The following is a 19,924-nucleotide window of genomic DNA, read 5'->3' on the forward strand; positions in this document are numbered from 1 at the left end:
TCAAAAATGTACTTTCATATACTTTCTCTTTCAGCTCCTGCAACCTACCTCTTTCATAACCACTAGCAGATTTCTTTTTCGGAGGGAGAGACATAGGTAAAAATGCAAGATACACAATTAACAAAGTGATACATAAATTCCTTTGTGGTAAAACTAGGTTATTCGTACTTTCAAAATAAATGATCTGATAAATACACTGAAACTAATGAATGCACATTTTGTAACCAAGTATTGCTTTAGCAAAAGGTTTATAAAATACTTACCATCCTTACTATTTTCCTTGCAAGCCCATAATTTAAAATACTAATCTCTTTTTCAGTTCCTTACAACTTTATGTTCACATTAACTGCTAGAACGCTGAATCTTATATTCATACTTCTTTCCCTCATATGAATGTTTAAAGAAAATAAAGTCCATGACACTTTATTTACCTCCAAGTTTTGCCCTGATGGAAATGTCTGGTACTGCCCTGGAATTCCACCTCTTGTCCTGTTGTAGTTCTTCTAATAGAATTTTTTGTCTTTTTATCATCGTATTAAACCCTGAGTCTGGTCTGGGAACTCGCTGTTGAGGTTTCACATCACTAAAATCCACCAGGTTTGGTATGGTCCTGCCAACACCAGGCTTTAAATCAGCATCAGCACCGGGACTCAAAAACTGTGAACAAGGATCACCTAAGGGCTCGTCATCCCGAAGTGGAAATAACGGATAATTTGGTCCATACGGTGGGGGATAAGGATAGTGGAGGTGATAGTCTGGCAGGACTGAAGGGGGATAAGGGTGAAACTTAAGAAAAGTAGGATTGCATTTTTCAAATCTACCATAGTCATGTCTGTCCTCAATTCCTGCCACAAAAGGCATGTTCATTTTTCTTAAGAGATCACAGTAGTGTGGATAGTCCATCGTACTGACACCCTTTGATGCTGAAAGGATGGACCCTTTAGGGATACTTATCTGTCCAGGTGTACACTGTGAATCCATATCTGTGGCCTTTTATCTTTATGAACTTTTGATGATTTTAAGTTAAGAGCTTCTGATGACACTTTTCCCTTTAACTCTATAAAATCTTATATTTCCAATAATTTCCAGGATTAGGGCTAATCAAGCATAAAGTGACTGATTAAGCTTCTAAATGACTGCAGAGTAGGCTTTCCTTTCCAGAAAAACATTTTTTCTCCATGAAAGGAAGAATAAGGCATTAAAGGAATAGAAATGAAAAAGAAAAAAAGGCCAAGAGTCTTTCGTTGCTTGGCAACAGCTAGAACTGTAACACACTGAACCATTTATTACATACATCATAATATAATTCTTAGGAAAAAACAAAAAAACCTTGGTAGCAGTATTTCCATGATACCTTTCTCCTCAACACTCAGGAAAGTGGTGCTCACTTATTACTTATTTTTAAATTTTGTCATAGGTTAATATTTTATGGGAGTCTCTGGGTGGCGCAAATGGTTTGCGCTCTGTTACCTACCAAAAGATTGGCAGTTTGAAACAGCCTCAGGAGAAAGTCCTGGCAAGCTACTTCCAAAAGATCACGGCCATTGAAAACCCAATGGGAGAAGAGTTTTACTCTGAAACACATGGGGTTGCTATGAGTTGGAGCTGCCTCTGTGGCAATGGGTTTGGTTTTTGGTTTTAATATTTTATGAGCAAAATGATATTCAGTAAGTAGTACAGATACAGCAGTCAATCCAGTGAAAATATGTTTTTAGAAGCATGTATGTGAATAAAATTATTTATTTAAAGAGATAAACCAAAACCAAACCCCCTGCCGTCGAGTTGATTTCGACTCATAGTGAGTGTATAAGACAGAGCAGAACTGCCCCATAGAGTTCCCAAGGAGCACCTGGCGGATTGGAACTGCCAGCCTCTTGGTTAGCAGCTGTAGCACTTAACCACTACACCACCAGGGTTTCCTTTAAAGAGATACAATGTATAAATTATAACACTAGCTGCTTAAAGAAATGTAAATTTAAATTCGCTGCAGAAATGAACGTGCTTTTTTTTTTTTTTTATACTACTGTTAAATTAGGAGTCCTTGGATGGCACAAATGGTTAAGCACTTAGCTACTAGCCGAAAGATTGGTGATTCGAACCCACCCAGAGGCACCTCAGAAGACAGGCCGGGAGATCTGCTTCTGAGAGGTTACAGCCTTGAAAATCCTATGGAGCAGTTCAATTCTGCACACAATGAGTCGTCATGACTTAGAATTGACTCAGAGGCAACTAACAGTCACATGGTTAAATGGAATATATCTAATTTTTAAGGAAAGTAATTACAGTCAAAGTACATATTTTATATGCCCTAAATTATCCGTAATTCCCTTGAACTCTACTGTGATGTCCCTAATGAGAACACTGAGGGCTTTAAACTCATATCAGGAAACATACCTGGACAATACCAGGGACTGACCGCAATTTAATAAAGTGAATTTTTATTTGATTTGCTCAAAGATCTACAAGGTATTGACCACAATGCTGGCTGGATGCAAATTATTTACATCTCTCTTTAGGAAAACATGGCTGGACCGTCTAAATTTAACCCAGGACTTTATATAGACTAGAACTTCTTGAGAGATCAATCTACTCAGTGGAATAAACTGTACTCAGTTTATCAATTAACATATGCATAAATGTATCCAGTGAACTCAAGGAATCTGCACATTGTTATCAGGCACTGTCTCTAGTTGCTCGAACTTTGTTCTTCCTCGTATTTGCACCAACTGCATAAATTTCTTTTGTAGCTCTGTTCCCATTAAATAAACCCTTCTAGTTGCAGAACACAGTAGAGGCATGATTCTCTTTCAAGCTCTCTGAAACACGGTCTGGCTACAATGACCTCTTGAGCTGATGCATGGTTTTATACTTTTTTTTTTCCGGACACTAGAAGACAAAAAACTGTCTTCCAGGCTGTGTTGCAAAGTCATTTTCATCTGGGTTTTTCCCACCAAGCCTCACCTTTCACTCCTAATATGTATGCCTTCCATTCATCTCGCAATTAAGTTTCATGGACCAATGAAACAGGAACAGTTCCAGGCGACCCTCTAAGGGCTATACCTGTACTCGTTGACGTCCAGGCTATTCCGACTCCTAGCAACCCTACAGGACAGAGGAGAATTGCCCCATACGGTTTTCCAGGAGCAGCTGGTGCATTCGAAGTGCCAACCTTTTGGTTAGCAGCCAAACGCTTAACCACTGCAAACAGGTTCTCAATTCTTACCACAGGGAGTACCTGCTGTTCAGAGTTGGCCCACGAATACGCGACTCCTAAGTCCACCGCCTTAGCTTATAAAAAGGGCTTTCGCTCTGCCCGTGAACGCACAAAGCTCGGGCTTTGGGGCCCACCATTCCTCTCCTAGTTTCACAATCTTCAGCAAGTCGCGTATCCTCTCCAAGGCTCCCCGAGTGGCTGTGAAGTTCTGAGGTTCAACGTCAGGCACAGCTGACACTTGACTACCTCTTAGCGATTGCCCTCCGGACTCCTGGACCACACCCACCCGCCTGCGAAGACCTCTGGGCCTCCCCAGCCCCACCACGCGGGCTCCGCGGCCACCCACCCGAGCCCGCCCACAGCGGAAGTGGCGGCCCCTCCTTCCGGCCCGCCGTGGCCCGCCAACTCCAGCCGGCGCGTGTGGCCCAGGGCGGGTGGGCGCGCGTCGCGTAACGATCGTCTGCGCCGACGGTCGGCAGGCGGCGACGAGTGAATGGAGGCCTCGGCCCGGGGCCGGGTGCGGCGGGGCAGGAGGCGGGCTCGGGATGTGGGCTCTCGGCTCTCCGGTCCCGCTGTGCTCCTCGTCCTCTCCGCCTTCCTTGTGCGGGCGCCCCCGTCAGGTGAGGCGGTGGCTCTCAGGGGTCGCCTGGGTTGGCTTCCGGAGTCCGGTATTGTCCGTGGTGCGAAGACGTCGCTGCAGGCGCGGGGCAACCTGGGAGCTGCAAGTTGGAAACAAGTCGTTTTCCTGTTCAAATTATAGGATGGGTTTTCTTGATAGCATTTAAATATCATATATACATATATTTTATCACCACCACTCATCCCCCTTCACCCCCCAAAAAGAAAAAACTAATGCCTTCCCTCCCATTTCCTCCAACTTTGTGCAGCACGTGTGGGGTCTTAAAGAACAACCTGAAACATTCGATGCGTCTGTGCTCATTTGGAAACCCCGGGTGGCTTAGTGGTTAATAGTTTGGCTGCTAACCAAAAGGTCAGTAGTTACAATCCACCAGCCTCTCGCTGGAAACCCTATGGAGCGGTTCTACTCCGTCCTGTAGGGTCGCTCTGAGTCGGAATCCGCTCGATGGCAACCGGTTTGTTTTTTTTTTGGTGCTCATTGGGGCCGCAGGTGCCCTCGACCCCGTGTCTGCACTTGTAAACACTTCCTTAAGACTTCGCATATACACGTGATCACACTTAACCAAACCTTTTCTGTGTGGAACCACAAAAGTATACTCATCCCAAAGATCTTCTAGACTAGAGAAATGGTTCTCAAACTTGAGCTGGCATCACAGTCACTCGGTGGGCTTCTTAAAACCTTGATGGCCTCACTCCCAGAATTTCATACTCTGTGGGTCTGGAGTTCGTCAGAGAATTTACATTTCTTACAAATCCCAGGAGACGTTGATGCTGCAGGCCTGGGACCACACTTTGGAAACCACTGCTGCAGAGAACTTTTTTCCTTTGTCATGTGACTGTACTCACTAATATCTGACAAGAGGTTTATTTTTTTAGTGAAGGCAAAGAAAGGAACCCTACGTATACATGGAGAAACAAATGCCAGGGAAAGTTAGTGTATAAATAGGAGAGATCATTAAAGCATCTGTATCTGAGGCTTTAAAGTTGAAATGGCTGTTAACTCCGTAATTCATTTCATGGGCCGTTTTCCATCTTTGCATTTCAGTGTGTTAACTTTGTTGGTTCCTTACATATAGCTGATGTAATGATATATTGTGCCTAATATTTCAATATATTTTAAAATTAGTAGTTATGGTGCTTGAGCCCTGGTGGTGTAGTGGTTAAGAGCTCGGCTGCTAACAAAAAGATCTGCAGTTCAAATCCACCAGCCGCTCCTTAGAAACCCTCTGGGGCAGTTAGTTCTGCTCTGTCCTGTAAGTCTCTGTGAGTCAGAATCCACTGGACAGCAACAGGTTTAGTTACTGTGCTGCTTTGACGTATCAGTGATAGTGGAGCTCCATCTATTGGTTGTAGCTGTAAACTGCAGGAAAAGCTGGGATTTTTAAGTTTTGACCGTGTTGCTTAACACCGTTTGTTTCCTTACTTGTACCCAGAGAACCGAAATACTTTATCTTATTTCCAAAATATCTTTAAGATACTGATGAACACACGGCAAAGGAAGAAGTTAGAGTTTAATTGAACTATTGTTTAACTAGAAAGTTTGCATCATTTGGTGTTCAGATATTAGACTCTTTAAAAGTAAAATATCTCCCAAAATTGATGAATAAAAAGCACAGAAGAGATTTGTTTAAAGTGCTAAAAGTTGTTCAAATAATGGGGAATAAGAAAAGAAGACTTCAAGAGCATAAGTATAAAAGGGCTTTGGGATGTAGGAACGGCACAGGGTGGAGAAAGGACAGAAGTGAAATGATTAGCTATCACAGGATGTGCCAAAGTCCAGGTATCGAGGATCCAGAGTCCATTCATCTACTGTAAGTACTAGAACAGCCAGTGATGCCCCTATAATTGCCCTGTAGGAGCAGGATGCTTCTTGAATATGGTTCATGAGCTTGTCCCAGGTACTAAAGAGTGTGTTTTGTTTTTTAAATTACACTTGGCTGTCTTTTAGTAAAATCACAAGATGAGACCAAAACGAAAAATCCACTGCCCTTGAGTCGATTCTGACTCATAGCGACCCTATGAGTCAAGATCAGACAGACGTACTAAATTCTGTCTTAGTTTTCTAGTGCTGCTATGACAGAAATACCACAAGTGGATGGCTTTAAAAGAAAAAATTTATTTTCCCATGGTTTAGGAGGCTAGAAGTCTGAATTTAGGGTGCCAGCTCTAGGGGAAGGCTTTCTGTCTCTGCAGACTCTGGGGGAAAGTTCTTACCTCTTCTGAGCTTCTACTCCTGGGCAGTTTTCATGCTGCTTGGCAGCATCTTTCTTCCCTCATCTCTGCTTCTTTAGCTTGCTTGTTTCATTTCTTTTTTATCTCAAAGGAGACTGATTTAAGACATACCCTGCACTAATCCTATCTCATTAACATAACAAAGATAACCCATTCCCAAATGGGATTATAACAGGCATGGTTCCCACTCATAGTGACCCTGTGAGACCTCTGAATATTAAAGACCTGATGTTTGTATAGAATTTTACAGTTTGTACAATATTCATCCAGTCCCTACAAAAACTCTTTAAGCTCCAATTATTATTAGTCCCATTATACCCATGGGGAAGCTTAAGCTACTAGAGCTTCAAGTGACTTTCCCAAGATCAGTAAGTGCCAGAATTAGAACTTAAACTCAGTACTTTGACTTTGAATCCCACGCTTGCAGAACACTTTACTACCTCTCTATTAAAGGTTATTGGAATATAGTGCTTTATTGCATATTTTATACTGCACGTCCAGTTTGTTCTATGCACACTACAGTGTTATGTCCATCATGTTTGTTTGCTCAGTAATGACTGAAGGGTATCAATATACTGTAACAATTACTGTTTAACATTTAAAGAGCCCTGGTGGTGCAATGGTTAAGCACTTGACTGCTGACTGAAAAGTTGGTGGTCCGTACCCACCTAACAGCTCCTCAGAGAAAGGCCTGGCGATCTGCTCACACAGATTACAGCCTAGAAAACCCTTTGGGGCTGTTCTGCTCTGTCGTGTGGGATCACTATGAGTCAAAATTGACTCAAAGGCACCTAACAACAACACAACAGCATTTAATACCTACTATATGGAGATGGACATCATGCTTGGTAAGGTAAATGGTTAGCAAAAAAGAGGAAGATTCTCAATGAGATGGATTGACACAGTCTCTGCAGTCATGGGCAAACATAGTAACTATTGAGAGGCTATCACAGGATTGGGCAGTTTCATTCTGTTGTTCATAGGGTCACTATGAGTGGCAATAGACTCAATGGCACCTAACAACAACAACTTATGCAAGGTATTATGTTTGTAGTGATTCTTGATAAATTGACATAAACCCTGGTCCTGCTATAAAATGAGGTTTATGATCTAATAAGGAAAATGATATATATGTATAGATAATTATAATGCATTGTAGAATGGGTATCATAAGAGAGGTCCCCAAAACCAAACCCATTGCCATCGAGTCGATTCCGACCCTTAGCAACCCTATAGGACAGAGTAGAAGTGTCCCATAGGGTTTCCAAGGAGCTGTTCGTGATGTGAACTGCCAACCTTTTATGGTTAGCAGCCAAACTCGTAACTGCTGTGCCATCGGGGCTCCATGATGTAATATAGAGGTAATAAATGAAAGAGACAAACAGAAAATTTGATGGAGAAGGACTTTGTGATTTGGTTATTGAAGGGTGGGAAATTTGAACTTTTAAAATAAAGGGTCTGTTCTATGTGGATGTAGAAAAAACCACAAGTCAGATAAAGTAGGGAGGATATGAGAAGCAGTAGGTGAATTTATTACATTGGGACAGATGAAGGGAAGTGGAATTGGATCAGAGATATCAGATGTCAGGAGAATGATTTATGGCCTTCCCCTTCAGCCAAGATCAAATAGTTATTTCAATCTCTTGGAATTTCTACAAATTGTTGGTCATTTCTGTTTGTTTTTGACAGTTGGCTATTTGATACGATTACCAAGAGGATTTCATTTGTCCCAAGATTTGGTGAAAATAGTGGGATCAACAAATTTTCCAGGTATTTATAAGTAAATTTTCTGGAATTTTAAGAGAGTAATTACCGTTCGTTTAATTAAATTTTACTAGTTTTACCCACAAAGCTAAATTTTCTCTAGCTATCTCTGTCTTTTTATTCTACAGGAAGACCTTTTTCATTCTGTAGGAATGGATTAAAATTGTTTCTTTATAGTTAGATTCGTCTTGGCCTAACTCTGTTTGGTGTAACTGCTAAGCTATTTTAACTGCTAAGTTATTTCTAAAAATTTATCTGGTTAACGTAGCTTATGATATTTTTTGTTTGTTACTGTATGATAACTATAGTAATATTAAGTGTATGCAGTTCATACACAGTAAACTTATTTCAATAAGATCTACATATTTTGAAGATTTAAGAATTACTGAAGGTTTTGTAGTGGTTACATGAGCCATAGCAACCACTCTTTACCTTTTACTTATTTTTATTGAAGTATAATACACATGCCATAAAATATCTCCTCTTAAAGTGTGCAACTCAGCAATGAGTATGTTCACAAAGTTGTGCGTTAATTAAGAATAATTGTTATCAAGTCGATTTCAACTCATGGCGACCCCATTTGTGTCACAGTAGAACTGTGCTCCAGGAAGTTTTCAGGGGGTGATTTTTTGGAAGTAGATCATCTGGCCTCTCTTCTGAGCCACCTCTGCATAGACTTGACCCGCCAACTTTGCAGTTAGCAGCCATGAGCATTAACTGTTTGCACCACCCAGAGACTCATTGTAGCCTTGTCTACCGTCTAATTCCAGAACATTTTCAGTGAAGACACCCCATGTCCATTAAGCACAAACTCCCCATTGCCCTGTCCTTTTCAGCTCCTGGCAACCACTAACTCTTTGAAGACCTGTGGGACATACTGTATCCCACCCACTTTTTATGCCTCTGCAGTTCTTTGGAAAGGAGGTAGCCCGATTTTAACGCATTTAGCCTCAAGGTGAGAGCCTTTTGAAATGTGTGAAACTCAGAAGTCCTTAGTGGAAGCCTCATTTTTGTGTAGATTGAGCACTGTCTTAGATGATGCCTCTTAGATGTGTGAATTTTCTAAACTTTTGACAGGTTTGCTTTTATTCCTGTGAGGTAAGCCTCCACACCATATTTCCTAGTTACTGTGTTCTTTCGGGAATGTAATTATGAGCATAAGCTATTGCCAGCCTTCATTCAGTGATAGTGGCCATTTTCTCCTTTACACTATTCATTATTTACAGGTGTTACTGGCTCCCTTCTTTTCTAGCTTCTGAGCAGTAAATGATACCTTTCCGATAAGGAATAATGCATTGCAGTGGTACTTTTTAAGAGATTGGAACTCCTATAACTTATTCTTACTCTGCATTCAAACTAGGGCCCAATCATTACTTCTACTTGTGGCAGGTAGAATGCACTGCTGTGAGTAGTCCTGCGGTATTCCCGGGCAGCTGTTTCTGCTTCTTAGCTGTTAGTACTGATTTTGTTATAATGAAGAATAAATAATAGTGGTAATTTTCCTGAGATTCAAATTCCTTTGTTGTTGTTAGGTGCCGTTGAGTTGGTTCCAACTCACAGCGACCCTATGCACGACAGAACAAAACACTGCTCGGTCCTGCACCATCCTTACAATCGTTAGATGCTTGTGCTCATTGTTGCAGCCACTGTGTCAGTCTACCTTGTTGAGGGTCTTCCTCTTTTCCGCTGACCCTGTACTTTAGTTTTATTTATTTGGACTGTAAGTACTGCTTTTTCAGTAATGACAAATGCATTGTAGTGGTAATTCTCCTGAGTTTAAAAAAAAAAAAAAAATCCCTTGGCTTTATTTGGGCTGTAGGTACTGCTTTTGCAGTAAGGAAGAATGCATTGGACCACGTTTTGAAAAGCTTCGTGAGAAACAATAAAAACACTAAGAAGGAGGAGACTAGACTAAAATGTGTGTGTAGTTATTCCCAGGTGTCTTCATGTTTTACCTCATGTTTTGCAAATTTTCAAGAAATAAAATTAAAAAACTAAAAAGCCCTGATTTTATCATTGAGTCATCGGCAGGATTTACATCATTATCCACTGTATGCGGGGACATACTTGATGCCAGATAATGGGTATCAAAATCCATAAATCATAACAAAAATTCTGAATTGGTCCTTCATTAGTGAAAACATATAGTATCATCAAAAACTTCAAAGGAGAAAATAATTGGGTCTTGAAAGGGTTTTAGTCCATTTTTTGTCTGTTTTAGACATTTCATATAAATGTCATGATATAATATGTAACCTTTTGTCTCTGGTTTCTATTACTTACAATGATGTCTTCAAGATTCATCCATGTTGTAGGTATCAGCACGTCATTCCTTTTTATGGCTGAATATTATTACATTGTATGGACCCAGCCACATTTGTTTATCCTTTCATCAGTTGATGGATATTTAAGGTTTCTTCCACTTTTTGGCTGTTTTGAATAATGCTGCAAAGAACTTTTGTGGAACATTGTGTACAGGTTTCTGTGGGAGCATATGCTTTCAGTTTTCTTGGGTGTATCTAGTAGATTGCTAAGTTATATAGTAACTCTATGTTTAACTTTTTGAGAAACTGCCAAAGTATGTTCCAAAGTGGCCACACTATTTTACTTTGCCACCAGCAATGTACAAGAGTTCCACTTTCTTCACATCTTTGCCAATACTTGCTATTGACTGTCTTTTTCATTATAGCCATCCTGTTGTTGTTGCTGGGTGTCATTGAGTCAACCCTATATGACAGAGTAGAACTGCTCCATTGGCCTTCCCAGGCTGTAATCTTTATGGGAGTAGACCGCCAAGACTTTTCTGGTGGAGCTGCTGGTGGGTTCGAATTGGTTGCATTTTGGTTAGCAGCCAAGCACTTAACCATTGGCCACCAGGACTCCTTCATAAAACCAAAAAAACCAAATCCATTGCCATCTAGTTGATTCCGACTCATAGTGATCCTATATGACAGAGCTGCCCCATAGGGTTTCCAAGGAGTGGCTGGTGGATTCAAACTGCTGACCTTTTGTTGAGCAGCTGAGCTTTTAACCACTGGGTGTAAAATGTTAATTTCAATGTGTGTGTGCGTGTGTGTGTGTGCGTTTTAATTTACTGTGCTTTAGGTAAAAGTTTACAAATCAAATCAGTCTCTGATACAAAAAAGCCATACACACTGACATGCACTCCCAGCTGCTCTCCCCTTGATGAGACAGCACATTCCTCCTCTCCACCCTGTATTCCCTGTGTCCATTCAACCAGCTCTTGTCCCCATCTTCTCATCTTGCCACCAGCCAGGAGTTGCTCACATAGTCTCATGTGTCTACATGAGCCACAAAGTTCTCTCCTCACCAGCATCATTATCTAGAGTCTAGGCCAATCCCTGTCTGTAGAGTTGGTTTCGGGAATGGTTCCAACCTTGGGCTATCAAAGGGTCCAGGGACCATGACCGTCAGGGTCCCTCCAGTTTCAGTCAGACTATTAAGCCTGGTCTTTTATGAGAATTTAAGATCTGCATCCTACTGCTGTCCTGTTCCATCATCAGTGTGGTTTTGATTTGCATTTCCCTAATGACCATTGTTTAATCAGTAGTTACAAATATTTATACCTATATTCTAAGAGTTTTATAGTTTTAGCTCTTGTATTTATGTCTTTGATTAATTTTGAGTTAATTTTTGTGTATGGTGTGAGGCAGGAGTAGAACTTCATTCTTTTGCATGTGGATATCCAGTTGTCACAGCACCATTTGTTGAGGAGTTTGTTCTTCCCCCGTTGAAATGAACTTGGCACCCTTGTTGAAAATCAGTTGACCATAGATACATGAATTTATTTCTGGCTCTCAATTCTATCTATTGATCTATCCTTCTATCTAGATCTAGATATGTAGATCTATAGATCTATCCATCTGTATATCTGTCCTTATACCAGTACCATACTCTTTTGATTACTCTTGCTTTGTAGTAGGTTTTAAAAATGGGAAGTCTGAGTCCTACAATCTTGTTTTTTTTCAAGATTATTTTGGCTATTTAGATCCCTTGTGATTCTAAATGAATTAGAGAAAACTTTTCAAATTGTGCAAAAATGGCAACTGGAGGTTTGATAGGGAATGTGTTGAATCTGAGGATGAATTTGAGGAGTATTGCCATTTTTAACAATATTAAGCTTTCCGTGAACATGGATGTCTGTTTATTTAGGTCTTCAGTTTCCATCAATGGCATTTGTAGTTTTCAGTGTGCAAGTCTTGCATTCACTTTGTTAAATATATTCCTAAGTATTTTATTCTTTTTGATACTATTATAAATGAATAGTCTTCTTTATTTCGTTGGAGCCCTGGTGGCATAGTGGTTAAGAGCTCAGCTGGTAACCAAAAGTTCTGCGGTTGGAATACACCAGCTGCTTCTTGGAAATCCTATGGGAAGGTTCTACTGTGTCCTATAGGGTCACTGTGCAGAGTGTTCATTGCAATTATGTAGAAATATAGTAGATTTTTATATATTGACATTGTATCCTGCAAACTTGCTAGTTACTAGCTTTAGTTTTTTTTTTCTTTTTGCAGATTCCTTAGTATTTTCTATATACAGGATCATGTGATCTGCATATAGAGATAGTTTTATTTCCTCCTTTCCAATTTGAATGATCTTTATTTTTTCTTGCCTAATTGCTCTGGCTAAAACATCCAGTACTTTGTAGTATAGACGTGCCAAGTAGACATCCTTGTATTCTTCTTAATCTTAGAGGGAAAGTGTTGAGTCTTTCACCGTTAAAGATGATGTTAGCTGTGAGTTTTTTTGTAGATTCCATTTATTAAATTGAGGAAGTTCCCTTCTACTCTAGTTTGTTGAGTGTTTTTATTATGAAAACGGTGTTGGATTTTTGTCAGATGCTTTTCTGTGTGTCTATTGAGATGATCATACAGGTTTTTTTCTTTATAGATATATTACACTTACTGATTTTTATATGTTGAACCAAATTTGAATTTTTAGCATAACTCTTACTTGGTTATGATGTAAAATCCTTTTTATAAGTTGTTTGATTTGGTTCTCTTATATTTTTAGAAATTACCCATCTGTATTCATAAGAGCTATTGGTATGTAATTTTCTTATGATGTCTTTGTCTGATTTTGGTTTCAGGGTATTACTGCTATGATAGAATGAGTTGGGAAATGTTCGCTCCTCTTCTGTTTTTTGGAAGAGTTTGTGAATGATTGTTAATTCTTTAAATATTTGGTAAAATTTGTCAGAGAAGCCCTCTGGTTATGGGCTTTTCCTTGTGGGAAGTTTTTTTATTTTTTCAAATTAATTCATTATCTTGTTTTAGACATATTAAGATTTTCTATTTCTTTTTGAGTCAGTTTTGGTGGTTTGTGTCTTTATAGGAATTTGTTCATCTCATCTACAGTATCTAGTTTATCAGCATACAAGTTAAAACCCTTTTAAATTTCAATAAATCAATAAATCTTTCCTTCCTGGTTTTAGTAATTTGAATCTTCTGTATTTTTTATTGGTCAGTCTGGTTAAAGTTTTGTCAATTTTGTTGATTTTTTCAGAGAACTCACTTTTGATTTTGTTGATTGTCTTTATTACTTTTGTATTCTCTATTTCCACTCTAATTTTTATTTCCTTATGCTTTCTTTGGGTTTAGTTTGCTATCTTTTTATAATCTCATAAATGGAAGGTTATTATTATTATTATTATATTACAATTTATTTGTTTTTTGTTGTTGAAAATATACAGCCAAACTTACTCTAATTCAACAATTTCTGCATGTACAAATCAGTGACACTGATAACATTCTTTGAGTTGTACAACCATTCTTACTCTCTTTTTGAGTTGTTCCTTCCCCATTAACATAAGCTCACTGCCCCCTAAGTTTCCTGTCTAATTTTTTGAGTTGCTGTTGTCAATTTGATCTATATAGATACATCTTAAAAGAGCACAATACTCTAAGGAAAACATTCTTTACTAGTTAAGCTAAACTATCATTTGATTTTAAGAAGACTTCAGGAGTATTTTTGGTTTAAGGTTTAAAGATTATCTCAGGGCAATAGTTTCAGGGGTTCATCCACCCACAATGACTCTGGAAAGTCTGAATTCCATGAGAGTTTTAAATTCTGTTCTTCGTTTTCCCTCTTTTGATTAGATTTCTGCTGTAGAATCTTTGATAATAATGTTCAGTGGTGGTAGCCAAGCATCACCCAGTTCTTCTGGTCTCATGGCAGAGGAGGCAGTTGTTCATGGAGGCAGTTAGCCACACATTCCATTTCCTCCTTCTATTCTTGACTCTCCTAAGGTGGAAGGTTATTGATTTTAGATTTTTCTTCTTCTTTTAGTATAGGTATTTACAGCTATAAATTTTCCTCTGAGCACTGCTTTCACGACATTTCATCAGTTCTGGCACACTGTATTTTTGTTTCATGCTTCTCAAAGTATTTTCTAATTCCCCTAATGATTTATACTTGGTCCACTTGTTAGTTAACTTTCACATATTTTTGAATTTCCCAATTTTCCTTCTGTTATTTATTTCTAATTTCATTCGATTGTGTTGTAATAACATATTTTATGAGATTTCAGTATTTTGAAATTTGATGTTTGTTTTATGGTATTAACACGTTGTGTATCCTAGAGAATATTCCATATGCATTTGAGAAGAATATATATTTCACTCACTGAGTGGAGTGGTCTATAAATGTTTATTAGGTCTAGTTGGTTTATAGTGTTGTTCATGTCTCCTGATTTCATGCTTATTGTCTATCTAGTTTTATACTTTGTTGAAAATGGCATGTTGGAGTCTTCAATGATTATTTTTGAATTGTCAGTTTTTTCTTCAGATCTGTCAGTTTGTGTTCCATGTATTTAGGAGCTCTGTTGTTAGATGCATATATATTTATAATTGTTATATCTTCTTGATGGAATGGCCCTTTGTTAATCTATCGTTCTTTGTATTTGTAGTAACAATTTTTGTCTTAAAGTCTATTTTGTCTGATATAGCTCAGCTCTCTTTTGGCTACTGTTGCATGGTACATCTTTTCCCATCCTTTTGCTTTGAGTTAGCTCTATTCCATCTGACCTCTCTGTTGGCTGCTGGAGTGCTGGTTTTCACTGTGATTGCAAACTGTTGGTTTTTGTGAAAGTTAAGGTTATGTGTCAAGTTGGCTGGGCCATGATTCCCAGTGGTTTGGCAGTTATATAGTGATGTAGTTTGGCAGTTATGTAATAATATAATTTGACAATTATGTAATGATGTAGTTATTCTCCACTTTGTGATATAATGTAATCACCTCCATGATGTGATCTGATGTGATCAGCCAGTCAGTTGTAAGGAGAGTTTCCTTGGGGGTGTGGCCTGCATCCAATATATATGGAAATTTCGGTGAAGCTTGCTGGCCTTTGCTCGCTCTGGATCGTGCATCTGGCTTGTCATCATCTGACCTTCGGTTCAAACTTGAAGCAGCAGCCTATCACATTGCCTGATGATATTGGGATTTGTCAGCTTCTACAGCCTGTGAGCTGGCAGCTTGCCATCTGAACTGCTGATCTTAACTCATTTCCTTCTTTTTTTTATTTTGCTGTACAAGATTAAACTTGATCTTAAAAATGGATTTTTGTTTTTCAATTCAACAGTCAGTTCTTACATCACATAGTAGATTCTTATATGATATTTTACTAGTTGTAGCTCCACAGAATGCTGACTGATTTTTCTTGCCTCAAATTTCTTCAGTTCTTTCTGAAATGTAAGATCTCATTGTTTCTCTATGTCCTTTTCTATTCTGTGATCTTTGTTTTAACCTTTTACTTAGTATTTTCTGTTCAGCTGGCCTTCAGCTTTCATTCACTTGTGTTTGCATTTATTCAATAAATATTCATTTACATCTTTGTCGCACTTCCAAGTCAGTCTATTTTTTTTTTTTTTTTGGTGTGTGTAATTAATACCATTTTGTATGTCTCATCTGTACCTGTTCTGACATCCTCACCAACACTAAATATTACCCAACTTTTTGATTTTTGCTAACCTGGCATTGTTACCTTTGCTTGACTTTTTCTTGTGGTTTGCTAAGGAGTACCTTGAATATTACTTATATATTTCAGTTATTAAGCCTTTATTATGTTGTTTGCAAGTATCATCTCCTAGCTGTCATATCTGTTAAATCTGTGATATATAGGCCTAAACAGAAATTGCTAATATTTAAGAAGTTGAGTTCAGTATTTTTCTTTATATGTATGTGTTTTTTGCATTGAGAAACATCCTTTTATATCCCAAAGAGAAATATGTTATTTATATCTCAAAGTCATACAGATATTTTACATTTTCTTTAAAATTGATATGATTTTACCTTCATGTTTTCAGTCCACCTGGAATTTATTTTTTATTTTGCTTTGAGATATTCATCTAACTTTTTTGTGTGTAGAGTGGTATATTTTTTCTAACATTATTTATTAATAACCTACATTTTCTCCAGTGATTCAGGGTGGTATTTCTATCATATAGCAGTTTTTTATACTTGTTTGAATTTTTCTAGACCCACTGTTCTTTTCCATTTATTGCTTTTTGTCTGTACTAGTCCACTCTATATGAAGAAGAACAGGGCATCAGGATTGGAGGAAGACTCATTAACAACCTGTGTTATGCAGATGATACAACCTTGCTTGCTGAAAGCAAAAAGGACTTGAAGAACTTACTAATGAAGATTAAAGATCACAGCCTTCAGTATGGATTGCACCTCAACATAAAGAAAACAGAAGTCCTCACAACTGGACCAGTGAGCAGCATCATGATAAACGGAGAAAAGATTGAAGCTGTCAAGGATTTCATTTTACTTGGATCCACGATCAACAGCCATGGAAGTAGCAGTCAAGAAATCAGGCAACGCATTGCATTGGGTAAATCTGCTGCAAAACACCTCTTTAAGGTGCGGAAAAGCAAAGATGTCACCTTGAAAACTAAGGTGTGCCTGACACAAGACATGGTATTTTCAGTAGCCTCGTATGCATGTGAAAGCTGGACAATGGATAAGGAAGACCGAAGAAGAATTGACGCCTCTGAATTGTGGTGTTGGGGAAGAATACTGAATATACCATGGACTGCCAAAGGAACGAACAGATGGCGAGACTGTGTCTTACACACTTTGGATATGTTGTCAGGAGGGATCATTCCCTGGAGAAGGACATCACGCTTGGCAAAGTACAGGGTCAGTGGAAAAGAGGAAGGCCCTGAATGTGGTGGATTGACCCAGTGGCTGCAACAATGAGCTCAAGCATAACAACAGTTGTAAGGATGGTATAGGACTGGGCAGTGTTTCGTTCTGTTGTGCATAGGGTTGCTATGAGTCGGAACTGACTCGACAGCACCTGACAACAAAGTCCACTTTATTAATGTAACTTTGTAATATATTTTAATAACATCTCTTCTCTTTGCTTTTCTTTTATTGAATTGCCTTAGCTATTTATGAACCTTTAGTCTTTCAAATACATTTTAGAGTAAGTATTTACGAGTATCTTAAAAAATTGTGTTGGGATTCTACTTGCAACTGTGTTGACTATATACCATAAATATGGGTGTAAATTAAAAAAAAATTAGTATCTGTTAAATAATAATTCTACCCGTTCATTATTATGGCAGTGTAGCCTAATTTTTTGATACAGGCTAAAAATGTTCCTCGTATTTTGTTTGATTATAGATTAATACCTGTTAATTGTTCCCAAAAATGTTATCTTGTTTTTTATTATAATTATTTCTGATATAGAAGAATATTATTTATTTTGATATATTGATCTTCCTTTGGGAAATCTGGCTGGATTTGCTTACTTTTGCTGTGACTGAAATGTCTACAAAGTTTAATGGGCATGAGAAGAGGGGATAGTACTGGCTGGGGCCTCTTGCACTGTCAAAAAATCCAGAGAAAAAAGGGTATGTTGGAGTTGAGACTCCAAATATGAGGAGGCATTTAGGTACTTACATGAGTAAAATCACAAAGGAGTGGTGCAATTTGCTACTTTAGGGAATTATATAAGTAGTTTGACATGATAAGGGCAAAGCATGTGAAAAGAGGTATAGTAAGATATGTTTATGAAAGGAGCCCTAGTCGTGCAGTGGTTAAGTGCTCAGCTGCTAACCAGAAGGTTGGGAATTTGATCCCACAAGCTGTTCTGTAGGAGAAAGATACGGCAGCCTGCTTCTGTAAAGATGTACAGCCTTGGAAAAACTATGGGTCAATTCTACTCTGTCCTATAGGGTTGCAGTGAATTGGAACCTACTTTGTGACAATGGGTTTGATTTTTTTAAGATATATGTAAAAGAGAGATCATAGAAAGGATGGCCTGTAAGTCATTCTAAGGAGTGGAAATTGTTGGAGTAAGTATTTTTAAAAGAAGGTAGAGAGACTAAGAGACTTGTAAACTGAAAAAAACTAGGAAAGAAATAGGAAAAAGAAGAGCAGAAATTAATTAAAAAAAGAACAAAATAAAGAGGTTCAATAGAACAAAAGCTATCTTTGCAACAATTAATAGGCTTTTGGCAAAATTTATCATGAGAAAATAACTAAAGTACAAATAAACATTATGAATAACTGAAGATATGGTGAAATTTTAAAAACTGTAAGTTAATATTCTGAATGTTTGAAATGGATAATTCTGTAGTAAAATATAAATTTCTAAAAGACTTTATTAAATCACTGAGTAGACTAGTAATCAGTTCTTAGTAGTCACAAATTTGTTTTCCTACTCCACCCACTAGGTTATATATTTTCCAAGGGAAAAAGAAACAAAAATCCTATGTATGACCTTTCAGAGAAAATTTGTAGAAGAACATTTGCACATTTCATTTTAGGAGGCCATTATAATCTTAGATGCCTACATTAATAATAATAAATAACAGCTTTAATACTGAAATTGGAAAAGGATAAAGGATAATACAAGAAAAAAAATTATACGTAAGTTAAATTTGGGAACACAGATGCAAATATCCAGAGAAAAATATTTGCGAATTGAATCCAAAAGTGTTTAGGTAAAAAAGCATGACCAATTAGATTTATTCTAGGAAGGCAATCTGTTAATGTCAATCATTTTATTAAAATATTCAAGAAGAAAAAAACTCAATAGATTTAGTAAAAGCATTTGTTAAATTTTAATACTAATTTATGATAAAAAATAAGTCAACCAAGAGTAGAGGGAACTCTCTTAACCTTAGGATGGATATCCACTGAAAAGTATCATACTTTATGGTGAAACTTTAGAAGCACTTCTTCAAAGTTTATTTTGATTCTCAAAAATGTTTTTTATTTTACTTGATCGCAGTAATCTTCAAATATGGTGAATCAGTGAAAAGTTGGCATTCTATTTCTGAACATTTGTTGGAACCTTTTTCTAAAAGCTTACTTATGACTGAACTCAAAAGAGTATTAATTGAATCTTCACTGTGTTCATTTTATATTCTCTTGAGAATATAGTTTTTGCTTGTCTACTTATCAGGATTCTTTAAATTTTAAAGCAAAATGGAACAAAATGCTTAACACAGAAGCCCCTCCTCCCTCCTTATCCCTGGTTTTCCTTTCCACAGTTTTAGTTAGCCATGGTCGCCCTCGGTTTGAAAATGTTAAATGAGTACATAGCATGATGAAGTCTCAGGCTGTCCCACCTCCGTCATTCACGTAACTTTTATTACAGTATAGTATTATTTTTCTATTTTACTAGTTATTGTTGCTAATCACTTCCTGCGCCTAATATATAAATTAAATTGTATCATAGGTATGTATATATAGGACAAATCATAATATATATAAGGTTTGGTGCTATCTGTGGTTTCAGGCATCCACGGGGACTACTGTTGAAAATCAGCCTAAGTACATATTTGTTGACTTTTAATCACTTTGTAATTTTTATCCAGAAAATTGTGCTGCACCACTGAGAATATTGTAATATTTTTTTAAGCTGAATATGTTTATCTTATCAGTATTCAGATTTGGCTTTGCAAAACAGAGTAGATTAAACCTATGTAGAATTATCTTAATACTTTGTAATTAAAGTAGTATTCTGAAAATAAACTTGGTTAGTGAGCTCTGAATAAAAAAAACAAAGAGAAACATTATGTTCAAGTTGAGGAC

General features: G+C 37.7%; 2 protein-coding genes across 4 annotated transcripts in view; one reads left to right on the plus strand and one right to left on the minus strand.

Moving 5' to 3' along the window:
- The window catches only part of SPATA48 (spermatogenesis associated 48), a 117,012-nt gene extending 115,968 nt beyond the window's left edge, over positions 1 to 1,044 (minus strand). The window contains exon 1 of the mRNA XM_049893819.1: positions 432 to 1,044. Coding sequence (XP_049749776.1) covers positions 432 to 981 — 550 coding nt within the window. The 5' untranslated portion in view covers positions 982 to 1,044. The remainder of the gene's footprint in view (positions 1 to 431) is intronic.
- A 2,581-nt stretch (positions 1,045 to 3,625) lies between these two features.
- Positions 3,626 to 19,924, plus strand: part of ZPBP (zona pellucida binding protein) — a 191,562-nt gene continuing 175,263 nt past the window's right edge. For all 3 annotated transcript variants that reach the window (XM_049893820.1, XM_049893821.1, XM_049893822.1), the window contains exons 1-2: positions 3,626 to 3,834; positions 7,775 to 7,855. In XM_049893820.1, coding sequence (XP_049749777.1) covers positions 3,708 to 3,834; positions 7,775 to 7,855 — 208 coding nt within the window. In that variant the 5' untranslated portion in view covers positions 3,626 to 3,707. The remainder of the gene's footprint in view (positions 3,835 to 7,774; positions 7,856 to 19,924) is intronic.

Source organism: Elephas maximus, chromosome 8 (assembly GCF_024166365.1).
Source record: "Elephas maximus indicus isolate mEleMax1 chromosome 8, mEleMax1 primary haplotype, whole genome shotgun sequence".
NCBI lineage: Eukaryota > Metazoa > Chordata > Mammalia > Proboscidea > Elephantidae > Elephas > Elephas maximus.